The following is a 23746-nucleotide window of genomic DNA, read 5'->3' on the forward strand; positions in this document are numbered from 1 at the left end:
TTCCATGCCTTCCCTGGGCCACCACCCTCCAGGAACCTCCATGTATTCAGCTATCAGAGGCTCTCCAAACCCTGTCCTCCGGTTTTTATGGAAGCTTCTGGACTTATCTAAATGATATAAGCCGGCTTCTTGTCCCCAGAAAAATGATGTTCCATTAGAACTTGGATGCAAGGTTGGAGGTGCAGAGAGGGAAGGTCACAGAAATTAATCATGGATCCTGCCCTTGAAGATGTCACAGTCTGGTTGGGTTTAACCTGGTTAAAGCAGCAATGCCAGGAGGTTCCTGTTGAAAAGAGAATGAAGCATATGGGCTGGGTGCGCACAAGCATAAGTTCCCAGCTGGTGGAAAAAAGGAGGTTCTAGGAAGGCCTCTTTCAGGAAAACCCTCAGACTTTCCTTTGCTCTCACAACACAACAATCAACACAGAAGACTTCTGTGACCAAAGGTTTGGGTTTTTTCCCTCCACACTAAGCAGCAGACACCAGCTGGGTGTCCTCCAATTCAATCCCAACAGTATCTACCTGGAGATAGTATCAGATCCCATAGGTTGAGGGCTCAGTCCCCAAGACCGCCCCCACCTTCAGACAGCAATGGCAAGTCTGGGCCTCCGAAACTTCCGACCAACGCGCTTCAAGTTGGGGTTCCCACGACCCACCTCTTTGGGTTATATTAACTCCCTGGAGCAGCTCACAGAACTCAGGGAAACACATTCACCCGTTTCATATAAAGGATATGACCAAGGATACAGATGAGATGAGCAGGGTGGGGAATGGGGAAGAAGCTCCGAGGTTCCTTGCCTACCCTGGGCCACCACCCTCCAGGAACCTCCACGTATTCAGCTATCAGAGGCTCTGCAAACCCTCTCCTCTTGGGTTTTTAAGGAAGCTTCTGGACATCAGCATCCCTTCCCCCAGGGTATAGGGTGGGACCTTCTCTGGGAAGGGACTTAAGACCCATAATCAGAAATGTGGGAGGAGATTAGAGTCCTGCTTTGGGCCAGGTAAAAGGAGGGCAGGAGAAGGGGAGAGAGAGTCTGTTTCCTGAGGCCTAACACACCCAACATTATCACAGAACATTGTAACAAGGGTTATGGGAGTTACGACCCAGGAACTGTGGATGAAAACAAATATATATATCACAACATCACAGCCTCCTAGAGGAAAGTGACCGTGGAAAGGTCTGGTGAGAGCTGGCGGGAGACAAGAGTGCATTCCACGCAGCCCAAAAGCCTGGCGTGCTTTGAGAACAGTAGGTGGAAAGTGGGTAAGCGGCCACTAAAGAGAATTAAACAGCTTCAGACAGCGGACTCAGGCCAGCGCAGCAAGAAAGCGCCGGAATCCGGATTCGAGGCTTCCCGGGCTGCACCGGAGGTCTCCAGCAGACGGCGCGATTCCACCCTCTGGCCTTAGGTCTTCAGAGCGCCGGCGCGGGAAGCGCTTCCGGGCAGGGGCGGGACTTCCGGCGGCGGGCTAGGTCGCGGGGCTCCTAGGCCTGGGTTGTCCTTTGCGTCTGCACGTGTTCGCAGTCGTTTCCGCGATGCTGCCTCTGCTGCGCTGCGTGCCCCGTGTGCTGGGCTCCTCCGTCGCCGGCCTCCGCGCTGCCGCGCCCGCCTCGCCTTTCCGGCAGCTCCTGCAGCCGGCGTCCCGCCTGTGCGCCCGGCCCTTTGGGCTGCTCAGCGTGCGCGCAGGTTCCGAGCGGCGGCCGGGCCTCCTGCGGCCTCGCGGACCCTGCGCCTGTGGCTGTGGCTGCGGCTCGCTGCACACCGAAGGTGGGGTTTCCGGGCCGGGGGTGTGGTTTGCATTCCACAGAGGGAAAACGTAGACCAGGAGTGGGGCCTGCAACCGATCTCTGAGGTCTGGGACATTTTTCCATTGATCGGCAACCAGCGGGTTAAACCCAAGTATGATCATGTTTCCCCCACCTCCCCTATCCACCAGTTTCATTTTCTGTTGGTAGGGGTGAATAAAATTAAATACTAGAGGGTACCTTTATCCTTAGTCTTATTCTATCGAAAGTGGACCTTTGGGAAGGCCCATGGTCGTGGTTGAAAATAGCATAGTTACATCGTTTGGCAACTGGAAGAAGATTGGAAATTCTCCTGCTTTATAGTGGAAAGTGGTAATGCGTTCATTGTTGGAAATCATTTTTCCACAATCAGGCTCAGCTTCCTACTAATAGTATGGTATTTTTTACAGATAAGGAAACTGAGGCTTCTAGAGTAACCGTAATAGCAGAGAGATTAGAAACAGTCCAGGTTTCTGGCTGCAGTAACCTGGGTAATAGTTTTATGTTTTAGACTAATTGGCTTTCCTTTTTATGTATCTGAATTTCTTTTCTAGGAGACAGAGCTTTTGTTGATTTCCTGAGTGATGAAATTAAGGAGGAAAGAAAAATCCAGAAGCATAAAACCCTCCCTAAGATGTCTGGAGGCTGGGAGCTGGAACTGAATGGGACAGAAGCGAAATTAGTGCGGAAAGTTGCTGGGGAAAAGTAAGTACTGGTCTGGGGATCCCAGGGCAGCAACTCCCTTAACCTTGCAGGACCTGTCCTGGATCATCCCCAGAAGAGCTTTGAGTTCAGGTGTGGATACTTTGATAAATGGTTTTCAAGAGAGTGAAGGATTCATTTGGACAACTTCATAAGCCCCAGGCAGTCCATTCACTGAACACAAATTTGCTGCGGGCTGGTTACTAAGGAGACAAAAATGTAGCGCAAAAAAGTACTGACAGAATCAGTTTGATCTCTGATTTACAGCCCTGATAAAATAGGACACTGCCCTCTAATGTTTAGCATGGGTGAAAATGAAAAATATGTAACTTACATGTAACAGGATGGGGTTACACTGTAGTAAGGGCTGCCATCAGAGGCGGGGATTTTGTGACCTAAGTCAGCTCCACCACCATCTCCTAAACTGTTGAAGTGTTTACACTTTGTTGCATTATAGTCATCCATAATCTCATTACACAGATAAACATTTGGCATCTTCCAGATTTTTAAATTGAGGCTGGGCGCGGTGGCTCACGCCCATAATCCCAGCACTTTGGGACGAGCAGATCATGAGGTCAGGAGAAAATCCTGGCTAACACTAAAATCCTGTCTCTATTAAAAATTAACCGGGTATGGTGGCATGTGCCTGTAGTCCCAGCTACTCAGGAGGCTGAGGCAGGGGAATCGCTTGAACCTGGGAGGTGGAGGCTGCAGTGAGTCGAGATCGCGCTCCCGCGCTCCAGCCTGGGCAACAGAGCAAGACTCCATCTCAATAATAAATAAATAAATTGAATTTCCTTCATAACTGACCTTATGATGTGTATATAATTCTTTTTTTAAATCACAGCTTTCATGAGATTTAATTTACATGGCATATAATTTACTCATTTATTGAAGTTTATTAAGTGGTTCTTAGTTCTCACAGAATTATGCATCGGTTATCATTACCTAATTCTAGAACACTGTTGTCATCCCCAAACAATACCTATTAGCAGTCACTCATTATTCCTCCCTCTAGCCACCCCAGGTAATCACTAAGCTACTTTCTCTATGGATTGCCTCTTTTGGACATTTCATATAAATGGAGTCATACAATTTGTAGCTTCCCCCCCACCCCACGGAGTGTTGCTCTGTCACCCAGGATGGAGTGCGGTGGTGCGATCTTGGCTCACTGCAACCTCTTCCCAGGTTCTGACAATTCTCCTGCCTCAGCCTCCTGAGTAGCTGGGATTACAGGCGTGCGTCCGGTTAATTTTTGTATTTTTAGTAGAGACAGGGTTTCACCATGTTGGCCAGGCTGGTCTCAAACTCCTGACCTCGTGATCCGCCCGCCTCAGCCTCCGAAAGTGCTAGGATTTCAGGTGTGAGCCACCCGGCCCGGCCTATTTACCTTTTTAATTGTTGGGTTGTAAGAGTTAGTTTTTCTGGGTACAATTATCTTACCAAATTAATGATTTGCAAGTACTGTTTCCCCTCTTATGGGTTTTCTTTTCACTTTCTTGGTAATGTCCTCTGACAAAAGTTTTTAATTTTGAGGAAGTTCAGTTTACCTATTTTTTTGATCGCTTGTGCTTTATTTGTTTTACTTTGCTTCTAATTCACCAAGTGCAACTTGTGTTTTTTTAGTGTCACGTCTGAGAAACCACTGCCTAACCCAAGGTTGTGAAAATGTATGCTTTAATTTTCTCAAAGAGTTTTCTAGTTTTAGCTCTTAGTTTAGGTCTGTGATTCATTTTGAATATGGTGTGCAGTAGGGTCCTGATTCTCTTGCCTGTTGCATAGTGTGTTTTTGCCCTACACAGGTCAATTGTGTCTCCTGTAATCTCGCCTAAAAACCATTTGCGCAAGGTTTTCATAGCTATTTGGGGGCCATTAAAAATAATGCACTGATGAACATCATTCCATTTCTGTGCCCAGGAGCTCAGCTTGGTCAGCACAGTTGGAATTAGACAAGATTTCATCAACCTCCGACTGCCTCTGTTGCCATGGAAAGGTGGCTTCCTGGCAAAGCAGCGAGTTAGCACAAGTGGAGGAGCCGCACTTCATGTACTCTTTTTTTTTTTTTTTTTTTTTTTTTTTTTTTTTTTTTTTTTTTTTTTTTTCTCCTGAGATGGAGTTTCGCTCTTGTCGCCCAGGCTGGAGTGCAGTGGCACAATCTTGGCTCACTGCAACCTCCACCTCCCGGGTTCAAGCAATTCTCCTGCCTCAGCCTCCTGAGTAGCTGGGATTACAGGCGCGCACCGCCACGCTCGGCTAATTTTTCTTTTCTTTTTTTTTTGTGTGTGTATTTTTAGTAGAGACGGGGTTTCGCCGTGTTCGCCAGGATGGTCTTGATCTCTTGACCTCGTGATCCTCCCACCTCGGCCTCCCAAAGTGCTGGGATTACAGGTGTGAGCCACTGCGCCCAGCTTTCATGTACTCTTGTATGGAATGGTGCCTGCCAGAGTTGCATAGCCCAGCACTTGTGGTTCTAAACCTTATGTCCCATGAATTTTGACTCAAACTTTGGAACATGATTTGTCAGGTGTGGATTTTTGCACCTTAAAATTGCCACTAGTTGGTGTCGCTGGCCTGCTTTGTGATGATAAAACTTCCCACAAGTACATTCCACAAGGGATGACTCTCTACTGCAGCCTTTGTTCTTTGTGAGGCATCCCCTTCCCGGGTCCAGGGCTGCGCTCGGTGTTTAGCAGAGGCAACCCGCCATTGCTCCTTCTTCCTTTCCTTGCAGGGCACATTTTCTGATGGGGAAAGTCTCTTAAAGGGGCTTCTGTTCCATCTCACCAGGCTCTCAGGTCCTTACTTTGACCAAGGGTTCCCTGGAAAGACCAGGGTGGGCAGTGTCACCTGGCTGTGGCCATGAGATGCCCAGTCAGCACATGGCAGTGAGCCCTGGGGTACTGGCCCTGTTGGGAGTAACCCATGCATGACTTGTTTGGCTGAGATAAACTGAGGCCAGCTTTGGCTTCTAGCAGCTGGTACATGGTAGGCACACTTCAGACCTGCCGAGTCACTCAGGATTGGATGTAGGCACCCAGCCTAGTTTGAAGTTCTGCATATAATTCAGCCAGCTGGGATAGAGACATTGTTTCAATACCCCTTTTTAACTGTAGCAGACCTCTGTGTTTGTGTGTTAACCTGCTCAGTTAAAACCATGCCTTGTCTGTTTTGCTGTTTTAGAATCACTGTCACTTTCAACATTAACAACAGCATCCCACCAACATTTGATGGTGAGGAGGAACCCTCGCAAGGGCAGAAGGTTGAAGAACAGGAGGTAAGCTTAACACTATAATCAGCTTTTACCTCAGTTCTGACAGGCTGTCCCTGGGGCTTAGAGGAGGAGCATTTTTATTTGCTCTTTCAAAAAAAAAAATTCCTCTAAGGCCAGTCGCATGGCTCACGCCTGTAATCCCAGCACTTAGGGAGGGCAAGGTGGAAAGATCTCTTGAGGCCACGAGGACCAGCCTGAGTAACATGGCAAGACCCTGTCTCTACAGAAGTTTAAAAAAAAAAAATTAGCCGGGCGTGGTGGTACATGATTGTGGTTCCAGCTATGCAGGAGGCTGAGACAGGAGGAGTCAGTGGTTTCTGGCCAGCTTTAACAGTACCATGGTCCTCTTCCTTTTCCCAGGGGCCGAATATGTTGCCGTCTGCCTGCTCAGGCTCAGTTTGGCAGTGTTCTCGTAATGGAAAGGAAATTAAATGGTCTCAGCCTTTCCCATGATAGGGAGTTTTTTGTTGTTGTTGTTTTTGAGACAGAGTCTCGCTCCATTGCCCAGGCTGGAGTGCAGTGGCACGATCTCTGCTCACTGCAGCTTCCACCTCCCACGTTCCAGCAATGCCCCTACCTCAGCCTCCCGAGTAGCTGGGATTACAGACGTGTGCCACCATACCTGGTTAATTTTTGTATTTTTAGTAGAGGCAGGGTTTTACCATGTTTGCCAGGCTGGCCTCAAACTCCTGACCTCAAGTGTTCCAGCTGCCTCGGCTTCCCAAAGTGCTGAGATTACAGGCGTAAGCTACCGCGCCCGGCCTGTGGGGAGATTTTTTATATTGGAGGTTACCATTTGGTGTGTTTGTATGTGAGGAATGTTCCTAACATAACAATCACAAGCTGGTGATACACAACAGCCATTTCACCAAGATAAGAATGCCAGGGGCAGGCCAGGTGTGGTGGCTCACACCTGTAATCCCAGCACTTTGGGAGGCTGAGATGGGCAGATCACGAGGTCAAGAGATCGAGACCATCCTGGCCAACATGGTGAAACCCCATCTCTACTAAAAATACAAAAATTAGTTGGGCGTGGTGGCGGGCGCCTGTAGTCCCATCTACTCAGGAGCTGAGGCAGGAGAATCGCTTGAACCCAGGAGGCAGAGGTTGCGGTGAGCTGAGATCACACCACTGCACTCCAGCCTGGCGACAGAGCAAGACTGTCTCAAAAAAAAAAAAAAAAAAAAAGAGAGAGAATGGCAGGGGCATAAGAGACTTTAACTGGATCATGCCTACTCTTCAAACATTTCAGGAAGTGCTGTGCCCAGCCTAGTAACCAGCCAGTATGAGGGCCAGAGTCCCTAGACCTTCTGCCCAAGAGCCGTCAGTCCAGCATTGGGTCATGACGTGGTGTGGACGGTGCAGCTCTCCGGTGTGCTGCTTTCCAGCCACCCCAACTAGCATCTCCCTGACATTGGACCCAGTCTGCTCCCAGAGCTCCGCATCAGAGGAAAAGCTGCTGCTGTTACTCAGCCATGAGGATGGCCAGGTTCCCCAGCCTTTGACCCTAGTCCCTTATGAAGACTCCTGGAACAGTCAAGCTGGAAAGAGATCTTGAAACTTCAGGAAAGCTATGCAGTGTACGGGTGGAGGAAAAGGCTTGGAATGTTAAGGGACTGATAGAAACTCAGTTAATTGGCACATAGCTGAGGCTGGTATCCAGATTTCTTAATTGAAAACCCAGTGTGTTATTTAAACAAGCAGGGTGCAAACAGAAGTGAGATCAAGCTCTTCATTTGGGAATAGTATGGCATAAGACTATTAAAATGGCTGCATAATATCCTAATAGTGGTGGCCATCAGGCACTCTGAACAGAGATCCTTGATCCAGGCATCCATCTCCTTCCAGCAGCGGCATGTACTGACTTCTTGTTTCCCCAGCCTGAACTGACATCAACTCCCAATTTCGTGGTTGAAGTTATAAAGAATGATGGCAAGAAGGCCCTTGTGTTGGACTGTCATTATCCAGAGGATGAGGTATGCAGGATGGAGTGTTAGCCCCTTGGCACCCCTGGGGAACACAGTGTGTCCCTTGGGAACTTCCTGTCCCTATTTTAGCAGAAATTTAAACACTTTCTAGCTTAGACCAGCCCAGCAGGGGGAGAGGGGTGGGGAGTGAGGGAAGAAGGTTAAAACCTGATGAGTTTCATGCTGTCAGTGGCCCCCTTTCTTCCCATGAGTCTAGCTTGTCCTGGAGAACCCTTCAGTTACCCCAAATACTGTTTCTTAGGTTGGACAAGAAGACGAGGCTGAGAGTGACATCTTCTCTATCAGGGAAGTTAGCTTTCAGTCCACTGGCGAGTCTGAATGGAAGGATACTAATTATACACTCAACACAGATTCCTTGGACTGGGTGAGTGCTTGATAAGATTGGGGAACCTTTTGGGTCTTGGAAGAAAGGGTCCTAGTTCAAGGGGACAAAGAAGCATTTTAATGTTCATTACAGATTTTTTTTTTAACTAGTAAATGTTGTTCTTTGCAGGCCTTATATGACCACCTAATGGATTTCCTTGCGGACCGAGGGGTGGACAACACTTTTGCAGATGAGTTGGTGGAGCTGAGCACAGCCCTGGAGCACCAGGAGTACATTACTTTTCTTGAAGACCTCAAGAGTTTTGTCAGGAGCCAGTAGAGCAGACAGACGCTGAAAGCCATAGTTTAGTTTCATGGCAGGCTTTGGCCAGTGAACAAATCCTACTCTGAAGCCAGACGTGCTTTGAAATGATTATCATCCTAATATCATGAGGGAAAAATACCAAATTTAAATTATATGTTTTGCGCTCTCATTTATTATCATTTTTTCTGTACAAATCTATTATTTCTAGATTTTTGTATAACATGATAGACATAAAATTGGTTTATCTCCTCCAAGGCAGTTTGTCTTTTTCTGTTCCTCCCCCTTCAACCTGCATCACAAAAGACCAAAAACAGAGATGTCGGAAAAGTTTTTTTTTCTTCAGTATTGTTTAAAAGTTTCAATACAAAAAAGTTATAAATAAAAGGCTTGTATGTACAAGGCTTCTCAGATGGAATGAGTTGTCTCAACCCCGTAGAATGATGTGAGTCCAAGCTGGCTCTAGAGGATCACAGTCAAAGTATCACAGGCCTAGGTTTAAACAGGAAAAGAATTAACTTAAATTGTATTCTAGTCATGAAAGGTATCTGATACATAGTTAAAAGTTGTAATCAATGAGAATTCTACACATTAGATGAGGTCTCCTGAGTCCAGTTTCAATTAGTTCAGTAGCGTAGTTTGTCATGATGACCGTGCCTCTGGCTTTGCTGGACCTCTGTCCTGCAGCCTTCAAACAACTGCCCTGGGAACCATCAGCATCAACAGTCTTTAAGCTAAGATCAAATCCTGTAGATGAACTAATCAAACATCCTCCCCATCAGGAAACCATGGACCAGAAAGATACTCAAACTTGATAGCTTGGAGCTTTTAGAGCCCAGCAGGAAGATGAGACTCCAAATCTACACAAGATTGAAGCAGGTATGTATCACGGGGGAGGTACAAACCATGCATGATCAGTACGGGCAGAAAACATGTCTTCCCCTTGATCTGTAATATGATCAGTAGGCACCTGGGTGTAAAACTGGCTCCCGATTCCTTGGTGGCTCAGCCCCTCCACTATGCTTAGGAATCCAGTCTGTCCTTAACCCATTTATGCCAGAGGTTGCAAATTTTTCTGTGTGAAAAATCAGACCTTGGCGATGACCTCGAGCAGTAAGGGATCAATAATTCCCACAGGCCTAGCGTTCCAATAATGAAACAGTAGGCATAAATGGGTTACTCGTGTTTCTTACCACTTCCACAGGTAATATATTTGGCTTTCTCCAAAAGATACTATAACTCTGCTAATAGGCGGTTTAGCATATTCCATCCCATGACCACCACCTGAGCACCGTCACATCTGAAATATTCCTAGTCTTGTAATATAGTGCCATCTTCTGTAACCCACCCCTGTCTTCCAACACATCCTCAGCCATCTGTCCTGAGCTTCCCTACATCCTGACCTCACTGGATTCTAACACGATGGTCCTTGATTCCCCCTTAAGTGAAAACCAAAGGTCTAGTGGAACTAAGAGCATTCCAAATGTCTACCTTCCCAAATGTTGAACTCAGGACCTACAGAATACAATTCTGTCTTTTCCCCCTCCTGTTTGTTTGTTTTTGAAGCACAATCTCGCTGTCACCCAGCCTGGAGTGCAATGGCGCCATCTCAGCTCACTGCAACCTCCGCCTCCTGAGCTCAAGCGCTCCCACTTCCGCCTTCCAAGTAGCTGGGAGTACAGGTGCGAGCCACCACATCCAGCTAATTTCTGTATTTTTAGTAGAGACGGGGTTTCACCATGTTGCCCAGGCTGGTCTTGAATTCCTGGCCTCCAGTGATCCTCCCACCTCAGCCTTCCTAAATGCTGGGATTACAGGTGTGAACCACAGCGCCTGGCTGTGTTTCTCATGTTTGCTGTGACCCCCGCCTCCCCTCACTTACCTAACAATGGTCTCCCTGCCCACCCTAGAGCCGGCACTGTCAACTATGATCTCCAAGGCTGCTGCACAGCACTCACCTTCCAAACCTCACCTCCCACTTAGCTTCACTGCTGCTCTGAGCCACAGGGCACTGACGGTTAGGTGAGTGGATAACTGGGGTCCATAACAATTACATGCTGAGCTGAAGCTGTACACTTGGCAATTAGGCAATCTTCCACTTACCCTTTAATTCCCCTTCTCATCCCCCCACCAGCATTTGGTCTTTCACACTCAAGGGGACTTTCATACTCAAGGAGCTGTAGACTCCAGCTCTGCTACCATTATAATCTGTGTGGATGACTCACTGTTCACCTTACTAAGAAGCCAAAGCCAGCTGACCTGTGCCGCCTCAACTCACCTCCCTCCACCTTAACTCATTTGTACAAACATATTAAGCATCTATTTATTAATATATGCCAAGCACTGGAAATAAAAATAAATATGGGCCTTGCCCTCAAGGACAAAGACATGAGCAGGTAACTGCAACACTGTTACAGGTGACATGACATGAGGTACGGTGGAAGCCCAAGCAGAGACGGGCCAGTTTCCCTCTGCCAGCCCTCATTAGGTTTATTGAGAATGGTAACACAAACTCCAAAGGAATGGACTTCTCAGGCTGGCCAATTCTTTTTTTGTTTGTTTGTTTTTGAGATGGAGTTTCGCTCTTGTTGCCCAGGCTGGAGAGCAGTGGCGTAATCTCCGCTCACTGCAACCTCCGCTTCCTAGGTTCAAGCGATTCTCCTGCCTCAGCCTCGCGAGTAGCTGGGATTACAGGTGTGTGCCACCACGCCTAATTTTTTTGTATTTTTAGTAGAGACAGGGTTTCATCATATTGGCCAGGCTGGTCTTGAACTCCTGACCTCAGATAATTCGACTGCCTCAGCCTCCCAAAGTGTGGGGATTACAGGCCTGAGCCACCGCACTCGGCCACCAATTCTGTTTTTGAGACAGAATCTCACTCTGTTGCCCAGGCTGGTGTGCAACAGCACCATCTCAGCTCACTGCAACCTCCGCCTCCCGGGTTCAAACGACTCTCCTGCCCCAGCCTCCCGAGTAGCTGAGATTACAGGCACCCACCACCATGCCCAGCTAAGTTTTGTATTTTTAGTAAAAATGGGGTTTCACCATGTTGGCCAGGCTGGTCTTGAACTCCTGACCTCAGGTGATCTGCCCACCTCGGCCTCCCAAAGTGCTGGGATTACAGGCGTGAGCCACCGTGGCCAGCTGAGACAGGCCAATTCCTTGTGAGGAATCAGGCTGAATGAAGTACATATTGTAGTGCTCGATAAATATTTGTACAAATGATCCTTAAATGTAGTGGGAGTCGTTCAGACAGAACAGCATGAACAACAGCACAGAGGCCTGAAAGCACTACATATTTGAGCATCTGCTACCAGTGCTGGATAGCTGGAACGGAAGGGAACATGTGCCTGTAGTCAACAGGAAGTAGTGAGGGGTTTTACTTAAACTTCACCTGCTGTGTCTCCATACAAGCTGATGGAAAATGGCATCCTTCCACCAAGGCCAGAGCCTGGAGCAGGAAACAGCAGGGGCACTGGAACCACAAAGACCTGGGGTCTAACACCAGCTCTATCGCTTATTAGTAGTAAAATTTTGGCCAGATTACATCACTTCTCGGAATCTGTTTCCTATTCCTAACGGGAACTATCCTCTCCCTCATGAACCCAATGCTCCAGCGAAGTAGAACAAGATGCTCTTTGTATACACTCCAGTTTCCTGCTTCTCTGCCTTGTTCTTCTGTGTGGGGATCTTCCACTTAAGCTCTACCCCCACAACTCACCAGATCTCCATGTCTGTCCAGATCGATTCCATGCTTCAAGGCCAAGTTAAATGCCTCCTCCAGGAAGGTGTCACCATAAAGGAGATCACCCTCCTCTGGACTCCCATGAGCCCTCCTTGTACAGCTCTCCAGGGTACTGCCTGTTTATTCTGTTCTCTTATTACCAACCCAAGGCTTGAGCTCTGTGAGAGATGTGTATTTCTCAATGTTAATGAGTCCTCAATTCATTGTTTTTTTTAATGAATGAGTAGAATACCTATGGAAGAAACTTGATAAAGGTGAAATGGCTGTTACTAGGCAAGGCTGCTTATAATAAAAATGACCTCTGTAGGTTAACTGCATTTGGAATGACAGGGCCATGAAGGAATTCTAAATTCCCAGTAGAAGGTCATGGCTATGAACTTCCTGAAGTACAGTGTGCTCCTAAACCCAAGGCTCCCCCTGCCTGGGATCTAAAAGCAATAATAATATATATCATTTGGTTTTATGTGTGTTTGTGTGATATATATACACATGTACATATATACATACACATATATGGAGATGACATGGATTATAAGAGATATTGGTTCCTATGGCATGCTTCTAAGACAGGTGGTTCCCTTACCCACTTGTGTTCCTGGCCTCACACCTCAGTTGTCACTCAGGCTAGCGACTAGCCCTTGGACCTCTGTAAAAACTCCACTGACAGACAAACCTAATGCTGCCCTGCTATGCTTCTGCCCTGTTTCCTTCTGCAAAAGTGGTGCCAGCATGGCCTAGCTGGGTCTTATGACTATGAAATGACCAGCTGAATCCAAAACCACTACTACTGATCTAAGAAGAGCAGGTGTGGAGCCAGGCGTCCTAACTCCCAGACCAATCCTCTTGCCATGATCCTATGCTGCCTCTTCCCTTCCTTCTGACTGGCCTTTGAGTCGAAATGACTTGTTACCTTCACTTTTCCATGCGAGTAAATTCCTCAGATAATAAACTGCATTAAACATTTACCTGTTTCTAGGTCATTATTTCTATCAAAGTGGGAATAAAACCAACCACAGGTTCCTCTTACCACAGACTGGGTCCCAGGAGAGGCTTACCAGACAGCTCATGAGAAGACTGGATTTTTCTTCTGTTCCTCCAGTGACTGAAAATTCAGGTGTGTGGGGACAATGTGCACTGTGCTCATTTATACTACCCTCTAAACAGGCACGAAGCTTCTGCTCTGTCAACTCAGAAGACTACAAAATAAAAAAAGTTCAACCTCGTCTCAGTGACTTGATAGCCAACAGATGGAAAATCCTCATTCCTCATGCCAACCAATATAACTGTGGTTCACTGTGATGGCTTGAGCCTTAAAGACACTCTTGGGCCCATGACTGTACCAAGACCTCTTAACCCATCTCCATTTAACTGCCTCTCCAGATTAACCAATGCCCTCAACTCCTGCTGTCAAACACACTGATGGCCACTCATGGCAGGAAGAACACTCAGAGATTGTAGGCTACTTTCCAGCCTCCCTCTGCCTCTGCCCCCACCAGCTGAGTGCATCCTTACCAACAACTAGCAGTATATGCTCCCAGGTCTGCTTGGGTTACTTGAACTTGCTACTGTAACTCAGTAACACTAATTACTTATAATGTAAATCAATGATACAAGGGAATAATAATGAAGTTTTATTTTTATAATAATAAGTGGAAAGTTTAGGAAACAAAAAGATGAGCTGCACTGAGACTCTCACCAAAAAGATGAGCTGCACTGAGATGAGTGCAGTGAGACTCTGCACTCCAGACAGTGAGACTCTGTCTCAAATAAAATAAAAAATAAAACAGGTGACTCAGCTCTCCAATCAGCAGGGCCCCACTCAAAGGCTGGCAAATAAATTTATGTGTTTGAAACTTACCATAAAACATTTTATTTTTATAATTTGCCTCTTTAACCAATCGCTCAATTAACTGGCAAACTTGCAGTCCCCATCATGCCAGATAAAAGGGCTTTTTCTGTATTTTAAGATTACTGAAGGCCGGGCGCGGTGGCTCACACCTGTAATCCCAGCACTTTGGAAGGCTGAAGTGGGTGGATCACGAACTCAGGAGTTCGAGACCAGCCTGGCCAAGATGGTGAAACCCCATCTCTACTAAAAATAAAAAAAAAAATTAGCTGGGCGTGGTGGCAGTCACCTGTAATCCCAGCTACTTGGGAGGCTGAGGCAGGAGAATGACTTGAACCTGCAAGGCAGAGGTTGCAGTGAGCCAAAATCACTGTCCAGCCTGGGTGACAGAGTGAGACTCCATCTCAAAAAAAAAAAAAAAAAAAAAAAAAAAATTACTGAAGCTTAAATTCTGAATTACGTATGTCTTCATATATAGAAAATTTTTATGAAACGTCAGATACAGGCATTTCCAATCCCAAGCTTAGGTCTCCATAAAAACCTTAAGCGGTGGCGGCTCTCCAGGGCCCTAAAGGCTCTGATGTGTACTGTTTGCCAATTTTCATGCCATAGATATTCTCATCATGGCTGATTTGAAGCTACCAATGTGACACCACTGAACATAAAACTGGGAAGAAATATGCACAATGGGCTCCAAGTCAGCGCTGGAGGATCTTCAAGAAACTAGATCTGCGTGGGAAGAAGTATCATGAAATCTGTGCGTGGAACACTCACATGAGATGGGATGGACAGGCCACACTGACACACCACCACACCGCCTGTGATTCTCAGGTTGTACCTGGAAGCAGAATTAGGATCCCAGAGCATCATGGCCACCAGACCTGGATCTCCAAACCTTTTCAGGCAACAAATCTGGGGGGAGATTCCACTCACCTTGGAATGGGGAATGGGAACGAATAATGCTGAAAAGGTTTTAAAAACTCTTACTTTGTACATACAGGACAGATGAGTGGGTTTGCCTCCCACTCAGCCAGCATGATGCTGAGACACTTTTCATCAAACTGCAAGCTCTTCTCATACTCGCTGATGATGGACTGCTCTGCAAGGCAAAGGCAGTTGGAGTGCTTCACCATGCTTCAGCTGGCCCTGTATTTAACTCTAAGCTTCACTGTCAAAGGCTTCCTTCACACAAAGGAAAGATTTGGGCAAGACCACAATACCAATCACTGGTTTTTATGCTCTCTCAGGCTGGCTTCATCTTGCTGGATCCCTCACCCTCCTCTCTGTCCCCTTTTTGTGAGCACAAGAGGTGAAGTAGGCTAAGGGCCAAGGAGACAATTTTCACACACATCTCCAGAGGCCATAGGAGCACAGATACAGAATGTCAGGGTCCCACAGGCAACTAAAGAAAGTTGACAAACAGAACTGATTGCTGGCCGGGCACGGTGGCTCACACCTGTAATCCCAACACTTTGGGAGGCTGAGGCAGGCAGATCACTTGAGGTCAGGAGTTTGAAACCAGCCTGGCCAACATGGTGAAACCCGTCTCTACTAAAAAACACAAAAAATTAGCCAGGCATGTGGCATCTATAATCTCAGCTACTCGGGAGGCTGAGGCAGGAGAATCACTTGAACCCGGGAGGCGGAGGTTGCAGTGAGCCGAGATTGCGCCACTGCACTCCAGCCTGAGTGACAGAGTGAGACTCTGTGTCACAAAAAAAAAAAAGAAAAAAGAGAACTGATTTCTGATGCCAGGACGACCCTGCTAAGTCAAAAGAGATCTGTTTTCCAAGTATGTCCACATACTTGGAATCTGTGTTGTTCAGAATCTGTGTGCTCATTCATTCAGCAAACATACAACAGTACCTAGTATGTGCTAGTCACAGAGGCACAAAGATGAAAAAGACTGTCATTGTTGAGCTCACAGTCTAGACATTAGGGAAGGGGTCAAAAAACTACAGTCACGCTTATTTGTTTACGTAGTGTCTATAACTGCTTTTCCACTAGAACTGCAGAGTTGAGAAATTGTGCTAGAGACCACGTGGTCTGTGAAGTCTAAAGTATTTGCTATCTGGCTCTTCACAAAAAGTCTGCCAACTTCTGCTTTAGAATGTTCCTTATGGCTGAGTACAGCACAACACAGTAAATCCTTGTCACTTCAGACTTATTAGTTAAATATGCCCCAAAATAAACATTTGGTGAGGCTTATGCTTCACCACTACGACAGGTTTTGTAGGTGGGGGGAAGGGAAAATCAATAAAAGAGATGATAACTTACGGAATTTACAGTCTAACCAGAGTCAACAGCAACAGTCATTAACAACTAACACTTGCATGGCACTTATGTGTCAAATGCTATTTTAAATCCCTTACATATATTAACTTCTTCACTATTATTATCCTTATTTCATAGGTGAAGAAACTGAGGCACAGGGAAATTAAGTGCTTCGGTCGGTGCCACACAAAAGTAAAGCCAAGTGAATCTTAGAGGTATGACTCAAGAGTTTGTGCTCTTGCCTCACCATAATAATAGCTGTTGATTATTGAAAGCTCTCTATATGCCAGACGATGCACTAAGTCTTGTACACACGTTATTTAAGCCTTACAACAAATTTATAGGGTATTATCTCCGTTTTACAGGTCATAAAAATGAAGCCTACGGCTGGGGGGGTCATGTCTCATGTCTGTAATCCCAACACTTTGGGAGGCTGAAGTAGGAGGATGCTTTGAGTCCAGGTGTTTGAGACCAGCCTAGGCAACATAGTGAGACCCTGTCTCTACAAAAAATAAAAAAAATTAGGCTAGGCATTTTGGCTCATGCCTGTAATCTCAAAACTTTGGGAGGCTGAGGTGGGGGGATCACTTGGGACCAGGGAGGAGTTCGAGACCAGCCTGGGCAACATAGTGAGACCCTGTCTCTACAAAAAAATCAAAAAATTAGCTCGGTATGGTGGTGCACACCTGCGGTCCCAGCTACTCGGGAGGCTGAGATGAGAGGATTGGCTGAGCCTAGGAGGATGAAGCCACAGTGAGCCATGATTACATCACTGCACTCCAGCCTGGGCAACAGAGCAAGAACCTACCTCAAAAAAAAATACATAAATAAAATAATTTTTTGTCTTGTTTTTATCATCTTTAGCTAAAAAAAAAAAAAATTAATAAAAAAAAAATTAGCCAGGGGTGATGGCACATGCCTATGATCTCAGCTATTCAGAAGGCTGAGGTGGGAAGATTGCTTAAGCCCAGGAGGTCAAGGCTGCAGTGGGCCGTGATCACGCCGCTGCATTCCAGCCTGGGCAGAGACCCCGTCTCAAAACAAAAACAAAAACAAAAACCAAACAAGGCCTCATCAAATCAGGGCTACATGGAATAAATGACTTAACTATATAAGGTACAAAATTATGCTCTCTACACCATGCTATGGACACCTCCCTCAAGGAGTGGATGCTCACAGGCCCGGGGAAGTTAATAGAGAATGTGGCACTTAAAATGAACAGGGCAAGGGATCAGACCATGCACTATCACTGTATCCTGTAAAATGGCAGGTTTACTTTTTTTTTTTTTTTTTTTAAAGTGACAGGGTCTCCCTCTGTCAGCCAGGCTGGAGTGAGGTGGTACAATTATAGCTCACTGTACCTTAAACTCTTGGGTTCAAGTGATCCTCCTGCCTAAGCCCTCTGGCTGAGGGAGGCTACAAGTATGTGCTACCACACAGAGCTAATTTTTTTATTTTTTACTTTTGTAGAGACAGGGTCTTGTTATGTTGCCCATGCCGGTCTTGAACTGGCCTCAAGCAATACTCCTGCCTCAGCCTCTCAAAATGCTGGGATTACAGGCATAAGCCACCACCCTCAGTGAACTATTAACCCATTAATAGAGAGGCAGGATGGTAGAAGAAACATGGGAACTGGATTCACACAACTGATTTTGCTTCCCATCTCCTCCACTTACTAGCTGTATGACCTGCATGAGAACCACCTTCTGTTCTAATACTACTACCTTACAGGGCAGTCACATGGAGAAAACAGCATCATTAAATGAGAAGTTCTTAGCACAAAGCCTAGCACCCTGGAGACCCTTATTATTGAGAAGCTAGACAGCCAAGATGTCAGAGTACAAAAGGAGCCTTTTGGACATTTGACTGATGGAGGTAGACAAAGGGGACTTATAAACTAATCCTGATAGGAGGAAAGGTCACAGCATTCGAGTAGCTAAATACAGGTAAGGAAGCACTACTACTAGGGGTTACCTTGGTTGATCAGCTCCTGTTGAATTTCCTCCAGCACAGCCATGTCTATCAGCTCCTCTAACTGGAAGACAAAGGGGAGGCATCAGAAGTTTGAAGTATTAATCACCAACCAAGCCCCACAATGATTCATACTTGGAGGCTGGCTTGAAGAACCCAGATTTACCAGACAAAATCAGTCCAGTCCTCCTGCAGAATAGGCTGACAGTGGGGTAATGCTGTCATACTGACAAGTCATCAACAAATGATCCAACTACCCAGTGACAAAATAATGGCACCCAATTTTGGAGAGATGATATAGGGTAGCAGTCAGGTACATATTCTTCCAAGGCTATGTAACCATAGGAAAAGTTCCTAGTCTCTGCAAATCTCAGTTTTGGCCTCTGTAAAGTGGGAATAAAATCTGTCTAAGAGGGTTACTGTGAGTACTAGTTGTGGTGATATAAGGCAAACATTGGTGTATTGTAGGACACACAAAAGCCACTGAATAATGCATCATTATTACACAGTGCGTTGATGGTTTCAAACAGTTACCCACATTTTCTTACATACTTCTTACAATGCTGAAAACATTATCTTCTCATTTTATAAATGTGAAAACTAAACCTCAAAGAGGCAGACTGAAGTTAACAGTCAATAGCCAAATCAGGATTTGAATTCTGGAACTCCTAACTTCGAATCCAGTGCTCTTCCTGATACACTATAAATGGTTTTCCTTTCCACACATGGCTCCCAACGCTGGCTGAGATTAGAATCTGAAAGTTTCTGGAGACCTTTTTAGAAAGAGATTCCTGACATGGGCAGATCATTAGAGGTCAGGCGTTCAAGACCAGCCTGGCCAACGTGGTGAAACCCCATCCCTGCTAAAACAGGAAAAAAATTAGCCAGGCATGGTGGTACACATCTGTAATCCCAGCTACTTGGGAGGCTGAGGCAGAAGAATCGTTTGAAACCAGGAGGTGGAGGTTGCAGTGAGCTGAGATCTTGCCACTGTACTCCAGCCTGGGCAACAGAGCAAGACAGAAAAAAAAAAAAAAGAGAGAGAGAGGGAGAGAAAGAGATTCCTAGCCTATGCTTACTGAATCATAATTTCCAAGGGTGGAGGCAAGAAATGAAATTTCTTTCTTTGCCAGGCGCGGTGGCTCACGCTTGTAATCCCAGCACTTTGGAAGGCCGAGGCGGGCGGATCACAAGGTCAGGAGATCGAGACCACGGTGAAACCCCGTCTCTATTAAAAATACAAAAAAAATTAGCCGGGCGTGGTGGCGGGCGCCTGTAGTCCCAGCTACTCGGAGAGGCTGAGGCAGGAGAATGGCGTGAACCTGGGAGGCGGAGCTTGCAGTGAGCCGAGATTGCGCCACTGCACTCCAGCCTGGGCGACAGAGCGAGACTCCGTCTCAAAAAAAGAAAAAAAAAGAAATTTCTTTCTTTTTAGTTTCATAAACGATGATGTTGCAGTGATGAGCAGGTCTACCACCTGGTATTTCAGAACATTTCATCTAGACAAGTCTAACATTAAGGGTAGAAAAGCCTGGGGTAAAGGCTGTTGAATTATAAATGGACGTAGGGGAATGGTGGGTTTAGAGGACTCGAGGAAACAAGTAAAAGAGGACACAAGCTGTTCTTGGTGATGCAGTCCCCCTCCCTGAAAACACATAGCCCAGCCTGACCTGAGCCAAGTCTTCTGGACAATTCTCCACTGACTGCAAAGCATTCCACTCTTCTTCCATCACCTCTTGCACTAGAAAGCTGTTCTGAGCATTCCCTGGCCCACTGCTTCCGGCCTGGCGGTACCTGTTTAGGAGCCTGTCCCGGCTGTTTCTCATTCTCTCCAGGCATCTCTGGGAAAAAAGAGCAATTTCTATTTTTTTAGGGGAAATTGCTAGAGGAATTTCCCTAGCAATTAGGGAATTTCCCTAGCAAATAGGGGGAAACAAAAAAGCATTTCTATTTTTAAAAAACACTCTTACATTAGTTGAGAAAACATTAAAGAAAGTTTATAGACACAAAATTTCGATGATAATACTAACTAGTGTTACTTTTGCATATTCCTCTGTAGAGATACATAAAATTACAATGCTTTGTGCGTGTATTTACATAGAACCATATTTTTTATTCTAGCTTGCCAGTTTCCTTAATGGTCGTGTGCATAATAGCTCAGCAACCAATGTCCTATTACAGAACATTTATATTCCTTCCAAATTCTTGCTACTCTAGACATGGCTGGGTAACGGCCTTCCTGCACAGCAGCGTTTCTGAACTCAGGGAGGTTTTCAGCGTTTCTGAACTCAGCGTTTCTGAACTCCAACATTTGGCAATGCTTGGAGACATTTATGGTTGTCACAATTCTAGTTATAGGACTATTAGCATCTAGTGGGTAGAGGCCCGAGATGTGGCTTAAACAGCCCTCCACGACAAATAAATATCTCCCTCAAAATGTCCACTGTCAAGGCTGAGAAACTCTGCTATATCTGCTATCTTTCTTGGGTCGGGTTACTTTCTCGGGCATTACTTACTAGCAACCACACTGTGTTCAGAAGAGGCCAGAACTGAGGTGGAGCGCTCTTCTAAGCCTCAGTTTACTACTCTCTAGAATAGAAATCATCTCTATCTCACAAGACGAACGTAGACAAAGTGCCTCTCTCGGTGGCCACCTCCGCAGCAACAGTAGGTAGTGTTATTGCAGAGGTGCAAACGGTGATGTCATGACCACACTTTAAATTCAAAACAAAATCGAATCCAAAAACAAGGCTTTCTAGGACTTGACCGACCCGGGCTAATCTCACACTCTACAGTCAGGAGGCCTGGGTTTGACCAGACCAGGCCCGCTCCGGCACCTGCTCCACGGAGCAGGGCTAAGGCGAAGGCAGGGAAGACGGCGGTCGCCGAGACGATCTTGCGCACCGGTTGTCGGGTGCGCAAACCCCACACCCACCTGCCGGAAAGCCTCTTTCCAAGGCGGCGAGCCCACCAGTTTGTACAGGGAGCGGCGCGGAGACCTCAACGACTCCGCCATCTCCTTTTCGCGCGAGACAACGCCGCAAGGCCCCTCCCGTGGCGGCGCGCACAGACCCCTGGGAGTTGTATTTTCCGGGTGCAGACGGCGAATGGATCGCAGGGTATTCTGGGAAGTGTTGTCTTACCGACCGGCCCCACGAGGAAAGAGATTTAGGCATCCAAGCGAAATGTGTGAGGCCAGCCCAACCTGCACTGAGGGAGGTAAGTCTTGAGGGAAAGTTCTGGATGCCTGGGTTTACCCAGATGGAGGTGTCCAATAGGCAATTAGATACACAAGTCTCAGGCTCTCCCCAGGTGCTAGATTTCCAGCAGCACCACCATTCTGTTGACTTCTCGTCCCGCCCCCTTGGGCTTCAGAAATAATGGCGATTGGCTTTCCCTTGGCGACGCCCCTGCTTGGTGAGCTGGCCTCGCCTTCGCCCCCTACCTGGCACGAGCTTCTCGAGCTTCCGGGCCTCCTGCTCGGTGATTGGCCGAAGCAGTGAGTGGACGGCCGCGGATTGGCTGTGCTCAGCGGCGGGCTGAGCAACTGGAGTGAGGGGAGCAGTTGGGCCAAGATGGCGGCCGCCGAGGGACCCGTGAGCGACGGCGAGCTGTGGCAGACCTGGCTTCCTAACCACGTCGTGTTCTTGCGGCTCCGGGAGGGACTGAAAAACCAGAGTCCAGCCGAAGCTGAGAAACCAACTTCTTCGTCGTTGCCTTCGTCGCCGCCGCCGCAGTTGCTGACGAGAAACGTGGTCTTTGGCCTCGGCGGAGAGCTCTTCCTGTGGGACGGAGAAGACAGCTCCTTCTTAGTCGTTCGCCTTCGGGGCCCCAGCGGCGGCGGCGGCGGCGAAGAGCCCGCCCTGTCCCAGTACCAGGTAGTGCCAGGCCGATCTTGGAAGTGACCCTCACCGGGATCTGAACTAGTCTTTTTGTTCCTTTCCCCTCTTGGCTGTTTTTTTCATCTTGCGGCGGGTGTTCCAGCGGTTTGACTCCGACACGGCCGTATGCGGTCGCAGGGACTCAGGCTCTCTCGATGCTTACGGCCCGGAGGCCTGGGAGGAAGGAAAGAACCCTGGAATAGTCAATAAAAATGCTAGTGATGGATGAGTGCTCTGGAGAAAAACAAAGTGGGCTAAAGGGGTTGAGAACGAGTGGGCGGAGTTGCTATTTTTAGTTTGGTCGGGAGAAACCTATTTCCTGACGTGACGCTTATAATAGGTATAGATCGTAACTTTCTCTGGCCTTGTGCACAAGTCAGGTAGCAGGTTTCAAAGCACCACGTTTCATGCTTGACATGGAGGAGGAAGTCTCTGTTAATTCCTCCCTCCGCAACGCCCGCTTTAGAAAATAAAGCCATACCCCAAATTGGGATTTTTGTTTTTGATTAGCCGACAGCATGTGAAAATGGGTGTGATCCAGAAACTATTACACACTTGCTGTGATCAAATACTGGTTTATGGAAATGTTTATTTGTAATACATAGATTCTCTTAAAGATGAAAAAGTAAAGAGCTTGGTACTCATTCTAAGGTATGACATCTGTTGTGTGCCCGGTCCAATTCTTGTTACCGAGAAGTGATTTAATTTTAATAAGACGCTAGCAATCCTTCTGCAGTTTTGAAAATGGGGCAGGAGTCTACAGTCTACTGACTTACACAATTTCAGTTAAAAAGAATTATCAAGGCCGGGCGCGGTGGTTCACGCGTGCAATCCCAACACTTTGGGAGGCAGAGGCAGGTGGATCACCTGAAGTCAGGAATTCGAGACCAGCCTGGCCAACATGGTGAAACCCCGTCTCTACTAAAAAATACAAAAATTAGCCAGGTGTAGTGGCGCGCCCTTGTAATCCCAGCTGCTCAGGTGCCTGAGGCAGGAGAATCTCTTGAACCTGGGAGGTGGAGGTTGCATTGAGCTGAGATCACTGCACTACAGCCTGGGCAACAGAGCAAGACTGTCTCAAAAAATAATAATTACCAAATGTTCAGCACACAGTATTCTAATAACATTCTATACTGCTATGTAGCATTTGACACAATCATAATTTAATTATTTATTATTTTGTGTCTTTTTTTTTTTTTTTTTTGAGACGGAGTTTCGCTCTTGTTGCCCAGGCTGGAGTGCAATGGCGCCATCTCGGCTCACCGCAACCTCCGCCTTCCGGTTTCAAGCGATTCTTTTGCCTCAGCCTCCCGAGTAGCTGGGGTTGCAGGTATCTGCCACCACGCCCGACTAATTTTTGTATTTTTAGTAGAGACGGGGTTTCGCCATGTTGGCCAGGCTGCGTGATCTGCTCGCTTCGGCCTCCCAAAGTGTTGGGATTACAGGCGTGAGCCACTGCGCCCTGCCGTTTTTGTTTTTTGGTTTTTTGAGGCAGGATCTCACTCTGTTGCCCAGGCTGGAGTGCAGTGGTGCAATCTCAGCTAACTGCAACCTCCACCTCCTGGATTCAAGCGATTCTCCTGCCTCAGCCTCTTGAGTAGTTAGGATTACAGGCCCACGCCACCATACCCGGCTACTTTTTGTATTTTTAGTAGAG

General features: G+C 46.9%; 3 protein-coding genes across 11 annotated transcripts in view; 2 read left to right on the plus strand and 1 right to left on the minus strand.

Annotated features, from left to right (window-relative positions):
• The first annotated feature begins 1430 nt into the window (after positions 1 to 1430).
• Positions 1431 to 8629, plus strand: C1QBP (complement C1q binding protein). The gene is made up of 6 exons (XM_003274560.4): positions 1431 to 1769; positions 2341 to 2491; positions 5669 to 5762; positions 7640 to 7735; positions 7989 to 8111; positions 8241 to 8629. The coding sequence occupies exons 1-6, from the start codon at positions 1538 to 1540 to the stop codon at positions 8388 to 8390; spliced, it is 846 nt and encodes a 281-aa protein (XP_003274608.1). The 5' UTR covers positions 1431 to 1537; the 3' UTR covers positions 8391 to 8629.
• On the minus strand, positions 8528 to 21793 carry RPAIN (RPA interacting protein). 7 transcript variants are annotated; one of them, XM_003274561.4, is made up of 7 exons: positions 21144 to 21793; positions 19879 to 20049; positions 18212 to 18272; positions 14951 to 15062; positions 14738 to 14801; positions 13173 to 13313; positions 8528 to 8864 (listed from the first exon to the last, which is right to left on the minus strand). In XM_003274561.4, the coding sequence occupies exons 1-7, from the start codon at positions 21222 to 21224 to the stop codon at positions 8835 to 8837; spliced, it is 660 nt and encodes a 219-aa protein (XP_003274609.1). In that variant the 5' UTR covers positions 21225 to 21793; the 3' UTR covers positions 8528 to 8834. The 7 variants fall into 7 exon arrangements, 4 of the variants coding, with proteins under 4 accessions (XP_003274609.1, XP_003274610.1, XP_030655914.1 ...); XR_001114466.2 differs by lacking the exon at positions 14738 to 14801 and having other exon boundaries at positions 8530 to 8864; XM_003274562.4 differs by lacking the exon at positions 13173 to 13313 and having other exon boundaries at positions 8530 to 8864.
• NUP88 (nucleoporin 88) overlaps positions 21695 to 23746 on the plus strand; it is a 35543-nt gene continuing 33491 nt past the window's right edge. For all 3 annotated transcript variants that reach the window (XM_030800051.1, XM_030800053.1, XM_030800052.1), the window contains exon 1: positions 21695 to 22086. In XM_030800051.1, the coding sequence (XP_030655911.1) occupies positions 21784 to 22086 (303 nt within the window). In that variant the 5' untranslated portion in view covers positions 21695 to 21783. The remainder of the gene's footprint in view (positions 22087 to 23746) is intronic.

This window comes from Nomascus leucogenys, chromosome 19, assembly GCF_006542625.1.
Source record: "Nomascus leucogenys isolate Asia chromosome 19, Asia_NLE_v1, whole genome shotgun sequence".
Lineage (NCBI taxonomy): Eukaryota > Metazoa > Chordata > Mammalia > Primates > Hylobatidae > Nomascus > Nomascus leucogenys.